The 24,032-nt window shown below is 43.5% G+C and overlaps 1 protein-coding gene across 5 annotated transcripts in view; it reads right to left on the bottom strand.

Annotated features, from left to right (window-relative positions):
- MORN1 (MORN repeat containing 1) overlaps window positions 1-24,032 on the bottom strand; it is a 116,544-nt gene that overhangs the window by 42,054 nt on the left and 50,458 nt on the right. For 4 of the 5 annotated variants that reach the window (XM_053400677.1, XM_053400680.1, XM_053400678.1 and 1 more), the window contains exons 11-12: window positions 4,136-4,254; window positions 2,943-3,019 (exon numbers count right to left, since the gene is read on the bottom strand). In XM_053400677.1, coding sequence (XP_053256652.1) covers window positions 2,943-3,019; window positions 4,136-4,254 — 196 coding nt within the window. Of the gene's footprint in view, window positions 1-772; window positions 1,141-2,942; window positions 3,020-4,135; window positions 4,255-24,032 lie in introns of those variants that run through there. The other variant, XM_053400679.1, reaches the window with a different exon arrangement.

Raw genomic sequence — 24,032 nt, 5'->3', positions numbered from 1 at the left:
TATTATTTACTGTATTTGCAGACCGCCCTTCCACAAAAGTTCTTGGAGCAGTGAACAATTGACAATAAAATAAAAAAAATAAAACATCAGAAATAAAACCGCAAACTGAAAGCATGTCATAGGGAAAATCAGCACCACCACAATACGTAAGAAACACCACAATCAACTCATCAACCCTCATATGTTGAACAGAACATTATGTCAATGAGGCGAGTGAGAGCATTTCCAGCAGGAGGGAATCCCACAAATCAAGGAGCCATGACTGAGAAGACCCTATTGTGACTCAGGTAAAGGATGGAACTATTAGTAGGGCCTCCCCTACAGATCTTAATGCATGGCTAAGGCAGCACTAATCAATGTGGTGCCCTCCAGATATGGTTGGACTTCACACACACACACATACACATACACATACACATACACATACACATAATCTTCATTTATCAGGCACAGGATTTTGGGGTGCTCCAAACCACCCAATAGTAACTCTGTGAAAATCAAAAGTATGCTTGAGAACTTGAAGGAATTGGCATAGGTTTATTGGAAACAGTTTGTCATTTGAGAAGGGGCATTTCTCCTGATTTGAGCACTCAAACATATCCTTTCTTACACATTAGAATGATACCAACATTTCTGGAAAAATAATACAGTTCTCTGTGGGTAACAGTATATCTTGCTAGATAAACTGATTCATAATTTTCTTAATAAATGGAGAAATCTAGGGTACCAGGGGCTGTGCCAGACAGTATTTTATGTCATTTCCATGTAGTTTTGTACCACAGATATGAATCTCTTCCCCAGCATCATTTACAGCAAAGTAAATGGAACCATAGTTCAGTAGAACATCTGCTTTGTATGCAAAAGGTTCCTGGCATATCCACATAGGGCTAAGAATTGTACCCTGACTGAAATCCTGGCAAGCCATGGCCAGTCAGTGTAGAAAATGGGGACCCAGATGGACAATGGTCTGACTCAATATAAGGCAGCTTCCGACACATCTATGTTCCGTTAGAATGCTTCCTGAAATAAACAATTGGGGTCTTTGTGTTCTACATGGTTGCAACGCACACACACCTCTTCACATGCCCGTGGCAAGGAGGAAAGCCAGCTCTTCAATGTTTAACTAGCATCAGAATGTATCTGTTTCAAAGACAGACAGATACAGGATATTGTAGAGTTATGCAGGTGGGCTTTGACTGTAGTTGCTAGTTTTGCACACTAGTTTAGACTCCAGGGAAACCCAGTACGGAAAATCACAACTCCAAAACTCTTTCTTAAGAACACAAACATCTGTCAGGCAAGGCTGGGGAGCGACAAGGGTTCTTTGAAAACGCAAACCAAGGCATTTCCTGGAGTAGAGTCTCCATGGAAACCTCCACTCCAGGAAATGCTACGGAGAATCGCAAGGCTCATTTTTAATAAGAACACAAACACACCAGCAATGCTTTGAAGTCACAATACAACCCAAGGGAGGGGGGAAACAACAACAACTCACCCAGCTGACAAAGCTCAAGAGAGCTATGTCTCTTTTTCTAGTATGCCAGAACAAGAATAAAAACCCCTCAACTATAATAATTAAATAAATTTATTATTTTTACTCTGCCCACCTGACTGAGTTGCCCCAGCCGCTCTGGGCAGCTACCTCTTAAATGTAACTAAGGGGAGGAAGGATAGAATGCCACCCCACTCTACTCTGCGGTTGGCATTGACATTCTTCCTCTTTTCATCCCACCTCCACTGCATCCCAAGCCTCCATGAATTGCTGAAATAAACTGGACTGAAACACAATAGCCAGAACAAGTCCCGCCTGGTGTCAGTTGAGTTTCTCTCCCTCATCTGCTCTTTCACTGACTGCAGTAACTCCATCTGTGTGATGACTTCCAGGGAAAGATGTAAATATCTCAATCACCTACAGCTTGCAGGTTGGGGCCATTCATAATGTCCTTTGACTCCAGGACTCCTTTCTGGCTACATGTTACCAATCAGAAAGGGGGGGGGGAGAAGGAGGAGTGTAAAGTCCTGACACCCTACCTTAGCCTTTTCTATGGAAGAGTGTTTGTATGTCATTGCCCCCCTTAAAGTTCATTCCCCCCCCCCCCCGGAGACACGTGTGGGACCTGCTGGCCACACATAGTGATGGGTGAGGATTGGCTCTGTTGTGAACAGCAGAATGGTTAGCAGAAGAGGGACTGGTTAGCCACTCCAGAGGCAATCTGATTAAGTGAAAATCAATGCATATGCATATGGGGTTAGGATAGCTATGGGGGATGTTGTTGTGGGGGTTCTGAAATTCATGGGTTGAAGAAGCTGACCAGCCTCCCTGCTAAGAACACTGAAAGGTAAGTGTAGGCTAATTTCTCATAAAACAAATGAGGAGACCACGACCTGTATGGATTGCCTCATATCTCAGGTTCTACAAAGGGTAGAAACTTGCTTTTTTTAGATAGATGATAGATAGATAGATATAGATAGATTAGATAGATAGGAAGGCAGGAACTGAAAACTGGGAATCTAGAGATTATGCCTCATCCAGCTGCTTTCGTACCTCTGTGGATGTTCATGATTTCCTTCAACCTCCTTCAACAATAAAGTGGAATTCTTACTGCCTGCCACTTGGAAATTATGGTTCTATTAATGCAACCTAAAACTGCATTAGATTTTTCTACAGCTGCATCACACAACTGATTCATGTTTTTATTTTGCAATCACCATGGGACCCTTCAGTCTATAAGGCAATTAACACATTACCCTGAAAGTTGCATAGAGAACCATATAACTGGAAAGGCATCTAAGGAGGTTTAGAAATAAATGAATACTTATGTTGTGGGGATGGGGTAGGTGTAGGGGCAGGGGCAGGGGCAGGGAATTGATCACAGAGGGATCACAGGATCACAGAGATGAATGAAAAAGCATCCATATGAGAAGTGGGAGATGGAACATACCTGCTATCTCCAACCGTCTCCTGGGAAGCAGTCATTTTCTCTGCAATGGTCTTGACACTTGCCTTTTTGCCCCCTTTCTGCATGAGTAAGAGGTTTAGATAATAAATTCTAAATATGGGAGAGATCAATATCTGGTTCAAGGTCTCCCAGTGAGCTTTATGACTAACCAGGGTTCCGAACTCATGTTCCCAAGTTCCGCCGTCTACCCACGCACTATGCTGGCTCCACAGAACATGTCTTCTTAGGGCAAGCATAAGGGATTGCACATGCTATAAGATACTGAACCCCATTTGTACTGATGTAAACCTCTAGAACAGCCTTTCTCAACCCGTAGGTCCCCAGATGTTGTTGAACTACAACTCCCATCACCCCTAGCTAGCAAGGCCAGAGCTCAGGGATGATGGGAGTTGTAGTCCAACAACATCTGGGGACCCACAGGTTGAGAACCGCTGCTCTAGAATGTCTTTTGTATAGCTAAGCATTTAGCTCTATCCTCAGTACACTGTATTTTATTTTATTTCTATGGCTAATGGCTAATGCAAATAAAGTTGCTATGTATGTATGTATGCATCTGGTGAGGTTGGCTTCAATTTTGAGAGGCCATGGGGTAAGAGCTCTTTTGTGGGTCCCCTCCTCTTTTGACTTATTTGGGGGGCAGCGGCAACCAACAGTGATCTGAGAAACATTTGGACAAACACCAGGACACTGGGTCTAGTAGTCATTTAATTTCACACAGTTGCCTAGAGTATCGGTGGGAACAGCGAGAACTCTGCATTGTATGAAGCACCATACCAGAATGTTTTGAAGGGGGTGGGGCTGCAGGTGCCATCACTGGAACCTGCTGTGCACTCTTTGAGGCAGGTTTCATGGAGCCAATACTCTAGCTTCCTGGGAGGTGAGTCGCTGTAGCTTAGCTGAAGGTGGGGGAGCTGGTGGGGAGGTCACTGCAGTGCAAACCAATCTGGCTCAATAACTGCTTCACCCCTCCTGATAAGCAACGGTGACCTTCCTGCCAGGAAGTTAGGGTAGCAGGTTTTTTTGCCCTGCTCGGCAAGCCACTTCTGGGTAAGACATTCTTCCATCTGGGTGTTAGGGAGGAGCAGCTTCCAATCTGGACTACTGCCAGATAATGAAATGGGAATGAAATGTGGATGTGAACTGTTGTGTCCACAAGTGTAGCTGGCTTTCCTTACTTCATTTGGCTCATCTGACTGCGCAGCAGGTTGAGGATCTCCTAGAAGAGGTGCAAGGATGATGCTACTGAAAATGGCACAGCCGCGCTCAACTCTTCGGAAACAGCCACTTTCATTTTCTATATAAACAAAGAAGAGTATATAGTCAAGGGAAGCATCCATCTATTTTCCTGTTGTGTTTAATGAGTGATCAAAATTTAAATAAATAATATTAAGTCTGTTGCAGGGGAAGGTAAATGAAACAAGACACAAGAAATGCTTGTGGCTCTCTACTACAAGCTTTGGGTCCCTTTATAAAAGTCACCTTGAATATAACAGTGGAATGGAAAATTAGTATGTTGTACCTAAGCTCTCAGCAGCTGCGATTTACTCTAGCAATATCTCCAACAGTATTTATAAAATTCACATCTCTCACTTCCCCCAAAGTGCAAAAGGCACCAGGCCTGGTTCTCTTCTCCCCACCACCAAGAGTTTTCTTAGCAACTATCTTGCAAGGTAGAGATTGAAGCCCTATGTATGTGCCAACACTCATATGTTTCTCATGGGCATGGTGATGCACTCCAGCCTCTGCATAAAGAGTATGACCATCTGTAGCAATGAAACTTTTGCATGGTCCTTCCACGCAACCCAGAAACATTCACAATTGGGTTCAGGCTGACATGGAAGTCATGTAATATTTGGGTCGTATAGGTTGCCAGTTGGGTATTTGTAATGTGGAATGGTAACTTCAGTTGCCGCATGATAGCTTCAATTGTACAGACTCCATGAACCCATTCTAGTGAACAAACATATACGGGACCTAGGTTCACCACAGTGCCACTAAACAGTCACCCAGCTCCAAGAGAGAGAGAAGCTGGAACTTCCAGCAACATAGGATACTTTATTACATGTGTGAGGAAACTGTGGCTCTCCAGGTGTTGCTGAGCTGCAGCTCCCATAATCCTTGGACATTGGCTGTGCTTGTTGGAGCTGCTGGGGGTTGTAGTTCGGCAACACCTGGAAGGACCACAGCTTCCCATGCTTGTTATATCATTATCAATACTGCCTAAATAATGCATCTGTGAAGGTTGTGGCCCTTAACAGCTCTAATTTCTTGGCCCTTTGGGGTTGGACAGGTCTGAACCCTGACACCATGCCACACCTGGGTAACCTTGATTTCCTACCCCCCCCAACTTCACAGTATTAGTTTGATACTTTCTTTAAAAGCATATCACACCACCATTAGACAAGGCAAATCAGGAGTTAGCAGCTGCAAAATCTTTATTGAAAACTATTAGTGCATTAAGAAATTGGAAATTATGCTGTAAGCAATATGGTTCCCATTCATTGCTCAGAACATAAATACTGCTAGTACAGCGAAAGCTAATGAAGAGAGAGGTGTTAAAAGAACGTCCTTGCAAAAGTGGAAAGGCGAACTTTTTAAATGATCAGGTGGAGACACCATGGAAAGTTGTGCAGCACTTAACAATGTGAAATTTCACTGTGCTGGGTGCTTAGTGTAGGAAAAGTAACCTTTCTTTTGGCCAATGAAGTGAGAGAACGGACAGGACAAAGAGTAATGTTCTGCCAGCATCAACAAGACGTCACCCAGGGAATTGATTTGTGTAAACTCAGAGGCGGATTTAGGGCAGCGCAACCAGTTTGGTCACACTGGGTGCCAAGCCTTGGGGGTGGCACAACTATGATTTTGATTGGAACATGGGAGGTGAGGGTGCTGGATTTTGGTGTTGCACAGGGAACCGCTGAAATTTGAGACCCCAAGGTCCACCACTAGTACATGAGCTGGCTTAAGTAGATGGCTGTATGCTGGCACAGGTGGCAAGTGTTATGCAGGCTCAAACCAGTGGCCTTTTGAATCAGATCCCTTCTGCCACTCGGAACGAAAGCTGGGACATTTTGCATTAATATCCCAGAATCTGCTACATGCCCCCAAAGGCCAATCATATGCTACTGTCCAATATAAACTCTCAGATCCTGCTGTCTTCCCTATTAGTCTGAGCAACATGTTCAGTTGCTCTCTGGGTTGCTACCAAAACCCTCAACTTCGACTTCTGGGTTAGCGCCATCGGCAATGGCGGAATTCCTCTGACTCAGAGGAACCCGCTCCGTGAAAATCAGGTCTTGCCGCCGCGGCGAAGGCGGAGACCCCTTAAAAATCCCAGGCGGAGGAAGCCTGGGAACGTGGGATTCGGCTGACCCCAGGAGCGCCTCCCCTACTCGCAGGGAAACCCCTTTTTTGGGGATCCGAAGCGATGTGGGGTGAGCAGCACGGTGTCTTGAATCGACCGCTATTCTTACAGAGTGAAGCCGCACAGCCGTTGCCGGAGAGCGCTGACTTTTTCCTGTGGACAATTGGACTCTAAACAAGTACCCGTGAGTAGAACGAAAAATTGGATTAAGAAACACTTTAATTTGGCATTGAAGTGGGAAGGTCTAAACAGGAAGTCCGCCTTCCGCTTTTTGTATATAGACTGAAGCAAAAATTGTGCAAGCCAAAGTCTGGAGAGTTGTATATAAAGATCTAAATTTCCCTCATTTTTAACCATCAAAACCCCTCTTGGAAGCAGGGGAAAAGAGGGGGAATTTTGATTGTTTAAGCCTGCAGAGAGAGGGTAAAGAAAGATAAATTTCCACCGTCTCAAACCTGGGAACGGGATGTCAGAGACAGAAACCTTTGGGGAAGCCCATCAACTGTGAATGGAATGTTTTTTGACAGATAGTTAAAGAAGAGAAACAAATTGATTCCAAAGTTACCTTTTGCACTTAAAAGAAACAAAATTTGAAAAATGAAAGTAACTTTTTTTTTGCTGGACTTGCCTTTAAAAGATGGATACAAATGGAAATTGTTCCCTCTAGAGGGAGCTTGTTAAATTGTTGCTGGAGTCGGTCTGGGGACTTCACAGCTGTGGAGATTAGGATCGTGAGACCAGACTCTGACCTTGAACAAAAATGGATATAGAAGAGGTTTTGGTGCTTGCTTTTTGCAAGACAAGCGCTTTGCTGGAGCAGATGCATGAGAAGATGAATCGGATGACTGTTGCAATTCAAAATTTTGGACAAACAGTGAATACTTATATAGAAACCACTCAGGACCCAACCCAGGAACCTGTTTTGACAGGGCAAGTGCAAATGCAGAAGACAATGGAGGAGGTTGCTGTTGAACCTCAAGCAACACAAATGGATAGAACCGAGGCCCTGCAGGAGCACAAGCCGCTGTTTTTGAAGATTGAACCTGGAGTGGGCCAGGGGGGGTCTGGAGTTGTGGGGGTCCTTAATTTTGGAGGGACTTTGAAACATGCATTTAAATATTTTCTAGACTACCCGGTTGACTGTGGGGAATGGGACTGTGGGGAATGGGCTGATCTGATGAGGGGAGAGGGAGATATTTTTGGGTTGGAGTTTCCCCGAGACCTACTCCTCAATGAGAAAGGAAAGAAATTAAGAGACTAACAAAAGACAAGGCAAAGGGCTGGTATAAACAAGAAGAAGAACTGCAGAAGGGACATGGAAAAGACTTAAGAGCCTCGGACATAAGGCTACCAGGTTGATGGACTAGATGGAAAAGACAGTAAGGTCTGACATAACCCGAGACCAGGAAGAAGGGACGTTGGATGAAGATTGGAAGAAAGTTTTAAAAATTTATTTTGGGAATTAGGGTAAAATCTATTTTGGGAATTAGGAAAAATGGTGGAATGAAATTATTTGGCTTTAGTAGAAATGATATTAGGAGATATGTATAAATTAGTATTAAGTTCTAGGATTTAAGGTATTTTATCGTAAGATAAGGTTAAAATAAATTAAGGTAAATTGAATGATAGAATATTCTGAAAGATGAAAAGGATTTGCTGAGTTAATTGATAGGCTAGACTGTTAAGATAAATTATCCAATAAAAATTGAGAAAGATGGAAAGAATTTGCTGAAACAAATAATTAAATTAGAATACAAAAAGGGAGGTGTGAGGAGGTCGATGAAACAAGTAAATGAAAGACAAAGAGATGGAATATTGGATGTGTGCTTTATTTTTTCTCTTTTTATTGTTATTGCTGTATTTTCCTTTCTATTTTTACTTTTTTTCTATCTATTTTTTTAATATATTGTAATGTATATGTTGTTAACTTTTTTGCTGTTTGTTTTTTGTTTCTCTTTTTTTGTAATCTCTAAACTCTTAATAAATATTATTCAAAAAAAACAACAACAAAAAAACAAAACCCTCAACTTCATCCTGCCCAGGATTGTCACAGAATTCTGATGAACATAGAAATGGAACTGGAAATTGCTGGGGTTTGCTCATTTGGTCTCATGTTTGGAATGGAAATAAATCCAGTGAATACTGATCAATTGTTGTCATTTTTAGTCTGCAAACAATATGTAGTTGATGACCCCCCCCCCAAATTGTGCTTCCCTAGCATTGAAATGAATGGTGTGGAAAGAATTGCATCATTAATTACACTGAATTTGTAAGTTACATAAATAATGTTAAATAGCAGACAAGGAGAAGAATAGCATAGTATTTGATGGAAACTGAACTTCAGCAGAACAGAAACAGCGCTGATTGTGATGAAGTCAGGTCAGAACAGAAACCACTGCTTTCTTGCCTCCCTAATTCTGCCTTGTAGTGATTGTCCACTCTTGTATCTGTTTTCATGTGCTGTGTGCAAAGAGCCACCAGGGTTGCAACCAGAACTGTAGATTGGAGCCTTTCCCTCGGCAGTGACGTACTCTCAGGTTCTGAACTAGGCTCAGCTGTGCAGGCTAGACACTGGATCCTCTCAGACAGGAAGGGTATCAAAGGCTGGACTGGGACTCTGCCTGAGAAACAATGCCTCCCTGGTTGCAATGTGTCAGATCTGCATCCTTCACGTAACTCTCTCTTCCCAGCTCCTGCCTCCCATCTGACAGCTGCCCACAGCTCACAATAAAACCCAGTTTAATTGGAGACTCCCATCTCAGGAGTGCCACTCCTGAAATCCACCCTCTGTGTCTATTTTTATTACAACAATTATGTCCTGATCAGCAAGATAAAGGTCATTCCATCACCTTGTGGGGGGTGGAATGGAGTGGAGGAAGCAGGAGCAGAATGACTAGTCTCATAATGACTGCAGAAGACGGGGCAGTTTGACCTCTCTGGGAGTGAAATGTCAATTAATTATCTTTTTTTTTATGACCAACTCAATTACAACATGCTAATCACCTGTGTAGGCATAAAACTAGGAGGAGGAAGAGAGGAAAAAGGGATGGCGTGAAAGGAGAAATAGCTATAAACATCTATAACTTAGGGCGTTAGAGTCATTATTGTTAAACGGTAGGCACACCTTCTAATAATGGAGCATAAAGAATTATTGGCTGTTGATGGGCTGGTCTGAATGTAGTAATACTTTCTTCCTTAAAAAGGGTGCGAGGGGGTGAGATAGGGTGACTGGTCCTTGGGAGCGGCAGTTGTGTCTTATTTAAAGGTGACCAGACACAGTGCATTAGCCTTTAATGCTTGATTCAATTACCAATAAATGTCAGTTAACTAATGAGGAAGGTGGGGAAAGGAGTGAGAAGCATGGACTTAACACACAACCAAAAGCTACGGAGCAGCCGTCAGCAACCTCCTTTGGTGGCACCATGTTGGGGAAGGTTGCCTTAGGAGAATAGTATTTCCTGCAAGGCATAACCCATCCACGGGGCCCATGTTACAAAAGAACCATGGGTGCAACTCATGGTTCATTGAAGTGTTTTGCACGTCAGTGAAGCTCATGCCAGGTCTTTTCAGTTATGATATCCTTGGTATTAAATCATCACCATAACCACTCCTTCTAATACAGTGGTGCCTCGGTTTTTGAGCGTCTTGGAAGCCAAACATTTCAGAACCCAAACTCCAAAAACCCAGAAGTAATTGCTTCCGTTTTCAAATGGGTCTCGGAAGTCAAACAGCTTCCATTGCGTCCCCCCCCCCGCTTTTTCTCCATTGACTTTGCCGACTGCCCTTTGCACCTTGGTTGTCGAACGTTTTGGAAGTTGAACGGTCTTCCAGAACTGATTACGTTTGACAACTGAGGTACCACTGTAGTGAGCTAAGCTGCTGAGAGCTGGCAGGGGAGGAGCCATAACAGAACCACTGAGAAATGTGAGGTGGGAGGGACAGAAAACTAGAGGAGAAAGGGAATGGAAAAGAGTATCCTAGAATACAGCATGGCTGCCTGGAACCCCGAGCCAGAACACGCCAACTGCAACCTTTTGTTGCAGGCCCTACTTCCCCCCTCTAAAACCAAACTTGACCTGCCCTGTACCTACCAGTTGGGAAACGAAATGAGCCCACTCAAAATTTCTAGTGCTGTGTCAAAATTTGTTCTCCAGTTTCTTAGAGGACCTAATGTTTTTCTCTAGAGAAACTAGAAAAATATTCATCTTAAAATGAAAGGTGGTTTGTTAATGCTGCTGCTGCTGCTGCTGCTGCTAGTAGTATCAGTATGGTCAGGAAAACCCTGAAGTTTGCAGACATACAAAAATCTTCCTAAAAAAAAATATTGAAGCAGGCAGCCCCCTCCCCTCACAGCTCCATGCAGCATGAACATGCTTCACAAGCACAAAATGTTTCAGGTTGGTTGGAAAAAATACAAATATAAACTGAAGGTAGTGGTAGATAGAATTGGTTATCCTGCCTGGAGGGGTTATGGCTAGCTGGAAACCATGAAGGAAGCTCTCATTTTTGGATGTCAGGGTGCAGTACAATATTCTGTCATAGAAAACTGCCTTATATTGAGCCAGACCACTGAGCCATCTAGCTCAGTACTGTCTACACTGACTGGCAGCAGCTCGCCGGGATTTCAGGCAAGGGACAATCCCAGTCCTGCCAAGAGATGCTGGGGAATGAACCTGGGGCTTTCTGCATGCCAGGCAGATGTTTTGCCACTGAGCTACAGCTATATTACAAATGAACCGAAGTCAAATTGTTAGGTTTTCCATAAAGAAAGTACACTTCATGTTTCCAATAGGAAACCCCAGCTTTCCCTTAATGTAAAACACAGGCAAAAGATTTAACAAATAGTTGGCTTTTGAGCATTGGCTGAAAAAGCACAAAACGACGAAGGCTGAGATTTCAATCAAACACCTCCCTATAAAATTACATTCCACTGAGTCTTACAAAGCCAACGTCAATTAACACACAAAAGAAACCTCAATGGTACGTCAAAGCAAGGAAATGAAGGGGGCCAAAGTTACCATTCCATCCTCATAATGTTTGGTCTGTGTGGATCTTATCTAACATATGAAAACCAAGAACAGTAAAAGAAGGGGGAAACTGCTACAGGTGCCAGTGCAAGTTTATACAACCAGTAGAACTGAGTAGTGAAGCTTTGCCTGGACTTCACTACTTCAGATTGCGGGTCTGCTCATTGGAAAAATTACTCACTGTTCAGCCACAAAAAAAGGCTCCCTGCCCACAGAAAGCGAGCGTGTCAGTGTGGAGGCTAAGCACAGAGATTTGACTTTTCTTACGGCTCAGTGGGACAGCATCTGCTTTTGCATGCAGAAGGTCTAGGAGGGCTAGGAATATTCCCTTCTTGAAATCTTGGACAGCCACTGCCAGTCAGTGTAGACCAGGCATGTCCAACTCCCAAGAGACTGCGAGACTTTGGGGGGGGGTATTGATCAGGATCATGTGATCGACCAGGGACGCCCTGCAATCGACTGGTTGGACATGCCTGGTGCAGACAATACTCAGCAAGATGGATCTACAATATCAGAGAGATCTGGTGCAATATAAGGCAGCTTTCTGTGCCCCTGTGGGTGGTATCCAATGTTAGTCCTACTAAGTGTAGACCCACTGAAATGAATGGGCATGACTAACTTAGCTTTATTATTATTATTAATAATAATAATTTATTTGTACCCCGCCCATCTGGCTGGGTTTCCCCAGCCACTCTGGGCGGCTTCCATAGAAACCAAAAAACACTAAAATATCACACATTAAAAACTTCCCTGAACAGGGCTGCCTTAAGATGTCTTCTGAATGTCAGGTAGTTGTTTATCGCTTTGACATGTTAATGGCTCTGCTTCAAGTGGGACATAACTGGAGATTACCCAAAGTCTTAACAGAAGCACAACAGTTGGCAGTTAGACCATCTGATATGCATGCAAAAGGTCCCAGCTTAAATCCTTGGCATCTCCTGGTAAAGGCTGGAAGAGACCCCCTTGCCTGCAATCCAGGAGAGCCACTGCCATTATGCGTAGACGTGACCGAGATAGCTGATTTTGCTCAATGTAACGAAGCTTCCTAAGCATAGCCCCTGTAAAGTGGGGACAATCCTCTTTCAAAAGACTTCTTTTGTCTCCCACACACATTAATGGGCTTAACAAAGAGACAGCCAACACAGTGCCCTCCAGATGTTATTGGACTCCAACTCTCATCAGCCCCAGCCAGCCTGACGAGTCATCTGGAGGGTACCATATTGGCTACCCCATTTGGTGTGCTCAGCCTGAACAAGAGAGACAAAGCCTCAGAGGACCACACTAGCTTGTGCAGCTGCTCCCTGTCCCTACCCCCCTGCACTTTCTAAATTGGAAGCTAAAGTTATCTTTAAACTATGTTTTTTTTTCATGGTCTCAAATCCAATTTGCAAGGAATTGTTTGAAACATATTCCCCATTGCCAGGAAAACAATAGCAGTCCTCCAATTATCAGCACCTGCATTACAATTCAATGAGTTTAAATTGCTAAGGGGCTGTGGCTGATACCCTACTGACAACAATTAGCATTTTAAAAAAAACCACATTCTGCAGTTTAAAAGCAGTGGGTGGGAATTACAAAAGGTTAACAGACTAAATATAAAAATCTTTTTGAATATAAAATCAATGCGTTTTGTTACTAAAAATCTGGGTACTGTAATTTAACCAAAATAGGGTTTAGAGTATCTGGCGCGGTTCCAAATGCAAGAGAGATGTTTTTCTTCTTCTTTCCCATTTGAAAGGAAATGCAGAGCAACCAATTGGAGAGTTTCTGCCAGGCAGGAGGTTGGGAGGGAAGGGGGGGGGAAGAAAAAGGAGCAGGGAAAGCTATTTAAAAAAACAAAAACCCACAAAACAGTTAAGTCCTGTCTACTCAGAACTATTGAGCTGAGATTCTTCCAATGCTGTACACATCATACACCCAATATTATTCAACATATCCAGAAGGTAGGACCTGAACCAAAGATTCAAATTATAAGAGGGGGTAGGGAGGATTTAGATGAAACATTAGAAAGAACTCCCTGGCAGTATGAGCTAGTCAGCAATGGAACAGACTGCCTTGGAAGATGGTAGACTTTCCTTTATTACAGGTTTTTAGGCAAAGGTTGGATGGCCACTAGGGATGCTGTAGAAGTGGATTAATCTAAATGACCATTGGGGTCCTTTCAGACTTTGAATTGTAGCCAACTAAGTCCAACTCAGAGTAGACCGATCCAGATCCAATGTAACCTGTCGCCCGATTGCAGCTGGAATCCAATATGGGCACGACTTTCAGTTAGCCTCATATCTTAGGAATTTGTCCGTACCCACCCACCATATTTACCAAAGCTAGATTAAATGTATTTCCATCAGAAGTTCTAAATGGTAGGCTGAGAGGCATCTCCTATCAGAATAGGCTTTGTTTATTAACCATATCCTACTGCATTGTGGGCAGTATGAGCAAACAAGGGATCAACTAATCAAACCCTTACTAGCAAATTTGCCGGGAAAATCTGAAGCCTCCCATATTAAATACCTTCTGGTCAAATGGAGGATAGGTCAAATGATATTACACTGACCGTGGCAAAGTTTCTTTCAGAGGTCACAAGAAACAAAGACTATCATGCTCTGGACATAACAAAATGACTACCTCGGTCTCTTTCGCCTGTTGTTGTTTGGTTGTCTTAACTGTATCTTGTTTAGAAACTGTTTTGTGGGTCTATGGACCGCAATAAAGATAGATGGATATAGATATATAGATACAGATACAGATACACACACACACACACACACCAATTGAAATCAACAGTCCATTAACTTCAGTGTGTCTACTCTGGGTAGCATTAACATTGGATACAAAAATCCTGTTTGTGGGCTTCCCACAAGCCACAGTGAGAACAGGATGCGGGACTAGATGGGCCTTTGGCCTGAACCAGCAGTCTCTTCTTAAGTTCTTATGCTCATGTGGGTATGACAGCTCAGGACCAAAATATTAGGTGTTTATCAGTTCCTCAATTTACCCTTGAAAGTTGCAGCAGATTATAGGCCAGATGTTGATACACTCTTAAGGGAGCTGGGGTTGATTGGTAGGGATGCTTGCAAAGCTCTTAGGGTCCAGGTGTGAATGCTGGGTGCTTGCAATGTTCCCCCAGAAGAAGAGGTGAGCATTGCAACTTCCCCAATTTCTTCTCTGACTGCGCTTACAAATCTGGGTTCCGTTGTTAGGAGGCAGAAAAACTTATTCCTAAATTTACGAGCCTTTTCCCCAAACTAAAAGAAGTCCCAAATGTTGTAGCCTTTCCCAGAAGGGGATTTGCTCCTTTTTCCGATCAATTTGGTTCCCCTTTTCTGCACCATCTCTTTGGGAGATATCACTATGGAGCAAATAGCGTGCCAGTCTTTCTTGGTGAACAGAGGATAAAAAGTTTAATGCCTATGCAGTGGGGAGTCACGCTTTGCGACAAAGTATAAACCAGCTCCAGAAAAAGCAGCTGAAAGCTTCCAGAGTTAAATCCATCCTCCCATTGACCATATGTTGCAGAAGTATTCAAGTGGGGAGGGGAAGTAGATGTCTTAAGATATAAGAATATAACCTGGATAGATCAGGTGAAAGGCACAGCTAACTCAGCATCCTGATCTCTAAGTAGCCAGACAGATGACAACAGGAAACTTGCAAACAGGACCTGAACACAACACTGCTCTCCCCACTCGTGATTCCCATCAACTGGTATTCAGAGATTGCAACCTCAAGCAGTGAAGGTAAAACATAGCCATTGTGGCTAGTTGGCACTGATAGCCTAATCCTCCTTGACTTCATCCAATCATCTTTTAAAGCAGGTGTGGGGAGCCTGTAGCCCTCCAGATGTTGCTGAACTCACATCAGCCACGGGAAGCATGTCCAATGGCAAGGGATGATGGATGTTGTGATTCAGCAACAACTGGAGAACTAAACGTTCCTCCCACCTGTTTTAAAGCCACACAGGTTGTTGGCCATCAATATATACCGCAGGAGCAAATTCCATGGTTTAACTCTGTGCTATGTGAAAAAGTATTCTTTTGTCTATCCAACATTTTGCTTCACTGGACTGACATGAGTTCTAGTATCACGAGGAGATTAATTTTACCATATCCGCTTTCTCTACACTGTGAATATTTTTAAAAGCACCATTCAAACATGTAAAGTAAAGCAGTGATCTGCATGGTCTGTTGCCAAAAACAATGCTTCATTATACAAAAGTAATTTGGGGGGGGGGGTTGCTTCAAACACATCCTACACTTTTTTATCAGCATGCTTTCTGCCATTCCCCATTCCTCTGTTAACAGTGAAGCAAAGAATTACTCCTTGGCTGTTGTTCCTTCAATTGCAAAAATCAGCAAACAGATTAATCATCACTTTTTAGCTTTGTTTCAGTGGAGAAAAGGAGATTACCAAAGTGTACAAAAAGGTCGCAGACAGGGGAACTCTCACAAGCTTGTTTGGACATATAGTCAAACAAAGGAGAAATAAATGTAGGCGCAACCACGTTATTGTAAAAGGCACTCCAGGCCTCGACATGCTTAATCCTTTCAGACGGATCTGTGCAGCAGCAGGGCCAGATGATGGAGATTTCTGGGCTTTCCAGATCGAAACTTGCACACTGGACTTCTCCCTTCCTCTCTGCCTGCTACAAAGATTTCCCAGCATTGCCCTGTACTTATTTAAACAAATATTATGACCAAGTAAACCACAGATGGAAGGTGAACTCCTTAACCCTTGAAAAATCTTAAGGAAAGGAAACAGAAGCGGGGGCGGGTGGGGAATAGAGATTGAGAAAGAATTTTATAAGTGTTAACCCTTCAAAGGTACAAATGAAGGACGCATCAGCCTAATATCCCCAAATGTGATGGGATTCATAGGAGGGAGTGTCACAAGGCAGGGGCGAAATTCGGCTTCATTTCACCTGGGTCAACAACCCAATTTGGCACGTGCACACACATTGCAGATTTGCAGGGGGGGGCTGGGAGTGGGCAATTTTGTTTTAAAAGCTTCTATAAGTGTAAATGTGTTATCTACCAACAAATACAACAAATACAAGACAACAGGTTTCATAGACCAGGTTGTTAATAAAATTCCCTAAGGAAGTTTTTCTTTCCAAAATGCATTGGGCCGTAATAAAAGATTTTGGGCGCTTGGGGCACCTTTTCTCTTAGATTTATTCCTGCATTCATGCCCTTAACTCTCTCTCTTTATCTCTTTTTCTTTCTTTTTTTGGTATCATGCTCTACAGTGGTACCTCGGGTTACATACGCTTCAGGTTACATACGCTTCAGGTTACAGACTCTGCTAACCCAGAAATAGTACCTCGGGTTAAGAACTTTGCTTCAGGATGAGAACAGAAATCGTGCTCTGGCAGCGCAGCAGCAGCGGGAGGCCCCATTAGCTAAAGTGGTGCTTCAGGTTAAGAACAGACCTCCAGAACTAATTAAGTACTTAACCCGAGGTACCACTGTATTACTCTTCCATGGTCCTCTACCCATTCCAGGATATTTCCAATGGACTGTCTCCAACTAAGTCCTACTCAGAGTAGACCCACTGAAATTAATCAACCCAGGTTAGTTATGTCCATTCATTTCAATGGGCCTATTTGGAGTAGGGCTAACACTGGATATATAACCCAGTGTCCATAGTGTGTGATTCACAAGATGACAATTTTCAAACAGCTTGCAATAAAAAGCGGCAACAGAAGATGATGTGGGAGATTTGTGCTAGTAATGACTGTTTGAGGCATCTGAGATCATGGTTCGGCTATGAATCTACATGCCTGAGCGGCTGAGTGATGAATCTACATGCTTGAATCAGGCCCAGAGTACTCAAGCAGGAGCATAAACAGCTGCCATGTAGTCAGGGCTCTACGGCAGGTCTGCACAACTTTTGAACTGCCAAGCTGATTGCAGACTACTAGCTATGTAACTCAGCCTGCTGGCTGTTTGACAACATCTGTTTTTGCAGTCCCAGACTGGCAACATACTAAGGAGGTTTATTTGATGGGCTGCTATGTTTAACTCGGTGATAGAGACCCTCAGGCCTGGGAGCCAAATGCAACCATCCAGGCGTCTGTCTTCCCATGACACTCTCGCTGGCCTTGCCCCTCATAGGCCCTACTTTGTACCTCCCTTGAGTGTTTTTGCCTGACTGGAATGTGTCCTTAAACTCTGATAATGCTTCCTGCTTGCCTGGATGGAGGCAGAGAGGGCTGTGTGTTTCTGCAGAAACTGGCCTACATTACAACGGCAAAGTTTACATTAATCGCTCTGCCCACCTCTGCTTCGGGACCCTCCAACCACTACCATTTTTTGTAAATTACAAAAAGGAGATTTGTTGTGCTAGGGTGACAAAAGACTTTAATCAACTTTAATTGCACAAAACCTAAAGTTCTGTGGTGTGTTTGAATTCCTTCCACAAAACAGCAACAGTCTCAAAGCGCTCACATTTTGCTTTGTTTTGTTTCCTTCAGTGCAAGCACTGTGTAATCACCCTGTGTTCTCCAAGCCTACAATCCTTTCCAGTAGGCTAAATGTATTTCTAGACATTCCTGAAGATAATTTGTACTAGGCATGGAGTTTCTTAGAGATTTATAGCCCATCCTATTCCCAGGATGGATTACACAAATATTTAATTTTTTAAAAAATATATATATGAAAAGAGAGAGAACGAGGGACGGGAAACCTCCTAAAGCACAAGTAGTAAAGCAACATGCAGCAGCTGGACTGATGATGGGTAAGTGGACGACTCCACGTGCCAAATGAAACGTACAGAGAAAAGCATATGGCACAACTTTATGTTCTGATAGAAGATTAATCTGTTTGTAGGAGGACAGAACACTCATGTGATTCATACAGGACCCCTCCTGGTTTTAGAACCCACGAAAAACAAGATGCAAAGCCTGAGCACAAAAGATTTTCTCAATATTGCAACCCTTCCCCATCTTTAGACATTTTGCAAGGAGATGGAGCGAGAATGTTCAGGAGTGGGTTTATTCAACTGGCCGTCCCCAAGGGTCAGTTCAATCTTTGGTTATATTGCCAAAAGGACACAAGATTAAGAAAATCCCTATGGGATCAAAGGATCCATGGAGTTCAGTGTTGATTTCCAAGAGTGGTTAGCCAGATGCCTTTGGGGAAGCTAACATTCAGACCCGCCTCTTGTTCTATCTGAGGAGGAACCACAGCTCAGTTGTACAGTCCATGCTTTGCATGTTGAAGGTCCCAAATTCAATCCCTGGCATCTCGAGAAACCCTGGAGAGTAACAGTTAATAAGGAAAGGAAACCCCCAGGCTGTCACATATAAACTTCTGTGGGTGATAAATTTAAAAAAGCTCTTGTGGGAGCTTCTTCATAACCTTACACAAGGAGGTGAACAAATAGAGGAGGTTCTCTGGATTTAGGATTACTTAATGCTGGTGCTGGAGGAGACTCTTGAGAGTCCCATGGACTGTAAGAAGATCAAACCTATCCATTCTTAAGGAAATCAGCCCTGAGTGCTCACTGGAAGGACAGATCCTGAAGCTGAGACTCCAATACTTTGGCCACCTCATGAGAAGAGAAGACTCCCTGGAAAAGACCCTGATGTTGGGAAACAAGGAGGCCACAAGGAGAAGGGGACAACAGAGGACGAGATGGTTGGACAGTGTTCTCGAAGCTACCAGCATGAGTTTGACCAAACTGCGGGAGGCAGTGGAAGACAGGAGTGCCTGGCATGCTCTGGTCCATGGGGACACGAAGAGTCAGACAAGACTAAACGACTAAACAACAAAAGAAAACTGTCTGAGATGGAGTCAGATCATTGGTCCACCTAGCTCAGTCTATCAGGGGTCAGCAAGGTTTACCTCGCCTGGGCCGGTTCACTCCAGAGGAGATCCCTCAGTGGGCCAGATTGCACATGCACGTGAGCGCGTGCGCCCATGAATTCCGATGTCTGTGTCTGCGCAGACATGATTTCCGGCATCTGCATATACGTGATTTCTGGCGCTGCGGAAGCGAGTCCTCTTGCTGTGCTGTGCTGTGCTGGTTTAGCGCAGCGCGCGGGGACTCACTGAGCAGGCGGCTCGTTTCAGGGGTGGCTCATGGGCCAGTTAAATGGGCCGCTTGTGGCCTATGGGCCTTAGGTTGCCTACTCCTGGTCTACATGGAAAGGCAGCAGCTGTCCAGGGTTTCAGACAGGGGACAATTCCCAGCCTTATCTGGAGATGCTGGGGATTAAACCTGGGACCTTCTGCATGCAAAATCAGATGCTCTACCAATGAGCTATGGCCCTGAACACCATCTGCCAGTTTCCTGCCCTACTTTGCTCACACAACATTTCTGCAATGGAGCCGGAAGCAGCCCTTTTGTGGGTGGAAAACAAACTTTGCTAGCAGGATCTTTCGATCTAACCCAATAACTGTGAACAACTTGTGTGGGTAGTAAAGAATAAGTAATGATTTTTTGTAAAGTTCAATGGTGCATTCGGACTGCCACTATTTTGAGCGAGGAATTCAAGTGCACACTGTAAATTTAGGCTGGCACGATTAAAGTGGGCTAAAAAGCTCTGACACCCTGGTGCAACAAATCCACTTTAAAAAAGAAATTGACTTTTTGCAGTTGGAAGTGATGGGGACATGCATTGAAAAGTGTGGGATAAACGAGATGATTAACAGGAAGACATATAAATACCTCACAAACAAATCAAACTGAATATAGGCTGAATGCTCATTGTCATACATCTGCTCTGCACAAAAATCAGAAGGAGTACTCAGTGAATACCAGATATAGTCTAACCCCTGTGTAAGCTTTGCACAAGCAAATCACAATGGATGCTCAATAAATAGGTCATCTGGAGGTGCTCCAAATCAGAAACATTTCCCATTGCTAGGAGAGAGATGGAAGGAGGATTGTTGGTGAAGTGTCATGAGCTACGTTTGGCGCATCTTCACAGGAGAAGATGAGCAATGACAGGAAATAAGCCGATTTGTATGGAATTTGCTCTTCATGATTCCCAAAGACAAAAAGGAAAGGGTGAGGTGCCACAAACATTCTACATTTGCCTGTAGTCAAAACTGAAGGCTTAGCCTTCAGAGAAATCTCTGATTATCTTCAGGCAGCGTACATTGGCAATTTTATAATTTTAATGCTGGGGACTTCCAGTAAAACTCTGGGAAATGAGAGTGCACTGGGCTTTGATTTTGGCCAGAGGGTATTGGCAGAAAATAAGTTTGTGTCTGTGTGTGCTGGGGGGGGGGCACAAACACAGAAAAATTAAAACTGACTTCAAAAATGAACATGGTTGGGCCCAGAAAGATGACCCCAGAGCCGCAGGTTAGTATTTAGATACCTATGGTCCTGCCAACCTAGTAGTTCGAAAGCATGTCAAAGTGCAAGTAGATAAATAGGTACCGCTCCGGCGGGAAGGTAAACGGTGTTTCCGTGCGCTGCTCTGATTCGCCAGAAGCAGCTTAGTCATGCTAGCCACATGACCTGGAAGCTGTACGCCGGCTCCCTCGGCCAATAAAGTGAGATGAGCGCCGCAACCCCAGAGTCGGTCACTACTGGACCAAATGGTCAGGGGTCCCTTTACCTTTACCTTTTTATGATTTATAACACTTGAACTTTCTTTCTGTACCATCTATGAGAACCCATTTGCTATAAAAGTAGGAGATTAGTAGAAAAGTAGGAGCTAGAACCTTAAAGAGAAAACAAAATGTGAAAGCTCCAGCTATTTCCCCTGCTTAATAAAATACACTTGGAACCAAAGCTCTGTGACAGTTTCAGCATTATAGGATTTCCCCCTTTACTTCAAACCTGGAGGTCAAGTAGGATTGAGGGGGTGGGGAGAGGAAGAGGAAGGGAACTTGACACATTCAGTGAGTGGGACAGGGGGCAAGCTATTGTCACCTCCGAAATGACACGAATGCCTGGAAGAGCCATTCATATATTTTTTTTAACATTTATTTGCTGCATTTATTAGTTTCCTGTTAGCTTTATCCTCTGTGCAACACTCTGTGTACTAGAACTCCTGAATTCACTCAGATTTGCCAAATCAAGAGTTGCTGGACAGCAACATTCAATGCCACAGATCCTATTAACTGAAACTCTGCAGGCCAAGATGTAGTGCAGTGGTTAGAGCAGGAGAGGAGAGATCGCCAACATAGTGCTCACAGATGGACAGGCACCCACAGAGGCCCTCCCTTGGGCTTGGAAGAAACATCCTACTGTTGTCATGTGTGATAGGGCAGTTGGTGGGTGGGTGCATTTGTGAGTGTGTGATGCCCATGACATTTCCCGCCCCGCCCCCCTTCTGCAAAAATGCTCATTGGCCCAAAAAAGGTTGGCAATCCCTAAGTCAGTGCGTCAAACTAGCACCAGGAAGGCCAAGGTTCAAAATCCTTCCTGAGACACAAAACTTATAGCAGGAACTGTATGTCATGCACTGCCTTGCAACCAAACCTACCTCATGTTATAAAGAGCAAAGAAATGGATGGGGCACCATGTACACAAACTGGGTGCCGTGGCATGGCACCTCTTTCAACCCTGCCATGGGGTGGAGGGAGGCGCAGAGAACCAGGAAGCCATAGTTAACTACATAGAGATTAGGGAGACATTTGATTCAGCTCCCATTTAAAGGTGGACTTACCTAATTCACATCTTTCTGAAACAATACACGAACTGTAATACAGCCATCCTTGGAAATATGCACTTTCCCCGAATTTGGCAATGCACTTCCCCAGCCAAGTAACGTGTAGAAATATGCAGACATTGGTGAAAATAACACGCCAAAAAAGGCATTATGTTCAGGGGAACTTCTATGCAAAAATGTATTTATTAGGTGAAATTCCCACTAAAATGAGGATGAATTTTCACATTAAGAAAACAAATAAATCCAAACTGATGTGGAAATGTGGAGAATTGAATTTAAAATTGGAAAAAATGAAATTTCCAAATTCACCCAGCCTTAACTGTGGTTTTCCATTACTATAGTTCATGGCTTTCAAACAAGCCAGGATTTGTAAGCCAACTTGAAACCATGGTTTCATATTATAACTTTTGTAGGAGCCACTAGCTTAGTTTTCTGGTTCAGATGTAATGGAAAGCTATGGTTTATGGTGGTTTCCTGACTTGTCTTCTTGTTTGCACATGTAGGGAGGACTGATACAGGAGGAAAAGGGCTACAGTACTCCTGAGTATTCTGGTTTATTAAGCCTGAATTTGAATGCAGCCATTCCCTGCCCCCTTTTTTGAAAGCTGCCTTAAACACTTCTTTGCAGGCTGCAAAGAAAGCAGAACAAGAACTAAGACTCACAGGTCTGATCCACTCTGGCATTTCTTATAGCCTTGTTGACTTAGTATTTCTAAGAACTGCTGCCTTTGAAACCACCCACCAAATGTACCCCAAAGTTGGCATGAACTTGGGGGGGGGGAGCATGTTTAGGAGCCCTGGTTTCCACTGACCGTTCATTTCTCAGTCTCGTAAATTCCACACAATTTAAGACTTGTAACAAAATAGCCATCTTCGGTCCAGAAGTATGAGAAGTATTTTAGCTGATGCAGCAGAAAACACAATGATATAAACCAAACTTTAAAACAGATGGATTAAGAGGAACTGGACAGCCAGCAAAATCATGTTGCTATTGTCAGTGCCTGGAAACGGGCTGTACTGTTGCACTTTGTTTTATAAAACACAAAGACCGCAAGGGGAATATTCTCCCTCAGTATGCGTGTATCATTCCACTAGTACTATGTAAGACTAAAACAAACAGATCACCGCCGTCGCTTGGAGTGCATTTGTTAATGGGGTGGAGTCACTTTAAACAAAAATTTATTATCATTTAAAAGCTGAAGGGAACAAAATATTCAGATGACAGTAGAAAAAGCCAACTAATATGTTGCAGGACCATGAAAGTAAAAAAAAACAAAAACAAGGAATGGCTGGCTTAAAGTTTACTCAGAATTAACAGCCTCATACCCAGCAGTGCTCAGGAATTCTAAGAAAAAACAAAAAACCACTGCAATTTTGAAATCTGTGGTTAAAATCAGGGCAGTTTTAAAAGGTTTTGTATGCCACCTTGATTCAAAATGGTGTCCAATTGTATCCAGAGGTAGACAAAATCCTGCTCCTTGGAACCACCACACAAAATTTGGTTATGATTTCTTAAGAGGTGACCAGACAAACGACATTCCAAAACATTTTACAGATGAAAGGATTGTATATTCACAGGTGAACATGCAGAAAATCTGGCAAGAGTTAGGATTTTATATCAAGACAGAAGCAGAGATTCTGCATGCCAAGTGTCCAATATGAAGAGAGCACATGCTTTGTATACATAAGGCAGGGGTGCCCAAACCTTTTTTAAAGATGGCCGGATTTGATGAAGTGAACATGCGTGAGGGCGCTGATCAAAGTTGTTGAGCTTTTTTTTACAATTTTACTTTGGACATGCCTGACATAAGGTCTCAGGTTCAAAGCCCTGGAGTCTCCTGTTAAAAAAATCAGGGAGCAGGTGATATGAGAAACCTCTGCCTGAGACCTTGGAGAGCAGCTGCCAGTCAGAGCAGACAATATTGGGCTATGGACTTGAGCTCTCAGTCAGTACCAGGCAGTTTCCTAGATTGCTATCAGGGAAGGCTGATCTATTAGGGCAAGCAGGGCATTGCTGCACTAACTTCAGTCTGTCCTCAGCCAGCCCACCACCC

Source organism: Podarcis raffonei, chromosome 8, assembly GCF_027172205.1.
Source record: "Podarcis raffonei isolate rPodRaf1 chromosome 8, rPodRaf1.pri, whole genome shotgun sequence".
NCBI classification, from domain to species: Eukaryota; Metazoa; Chordata; class Lepidosauria; order Squamata; family Lacertidae; genus Podarcis; species Podarcis raffonei.
Note: the sequence above shows the minus strand (reverse complement) of the source record. Positions and strands in the feature narration are given on the sequence as shown.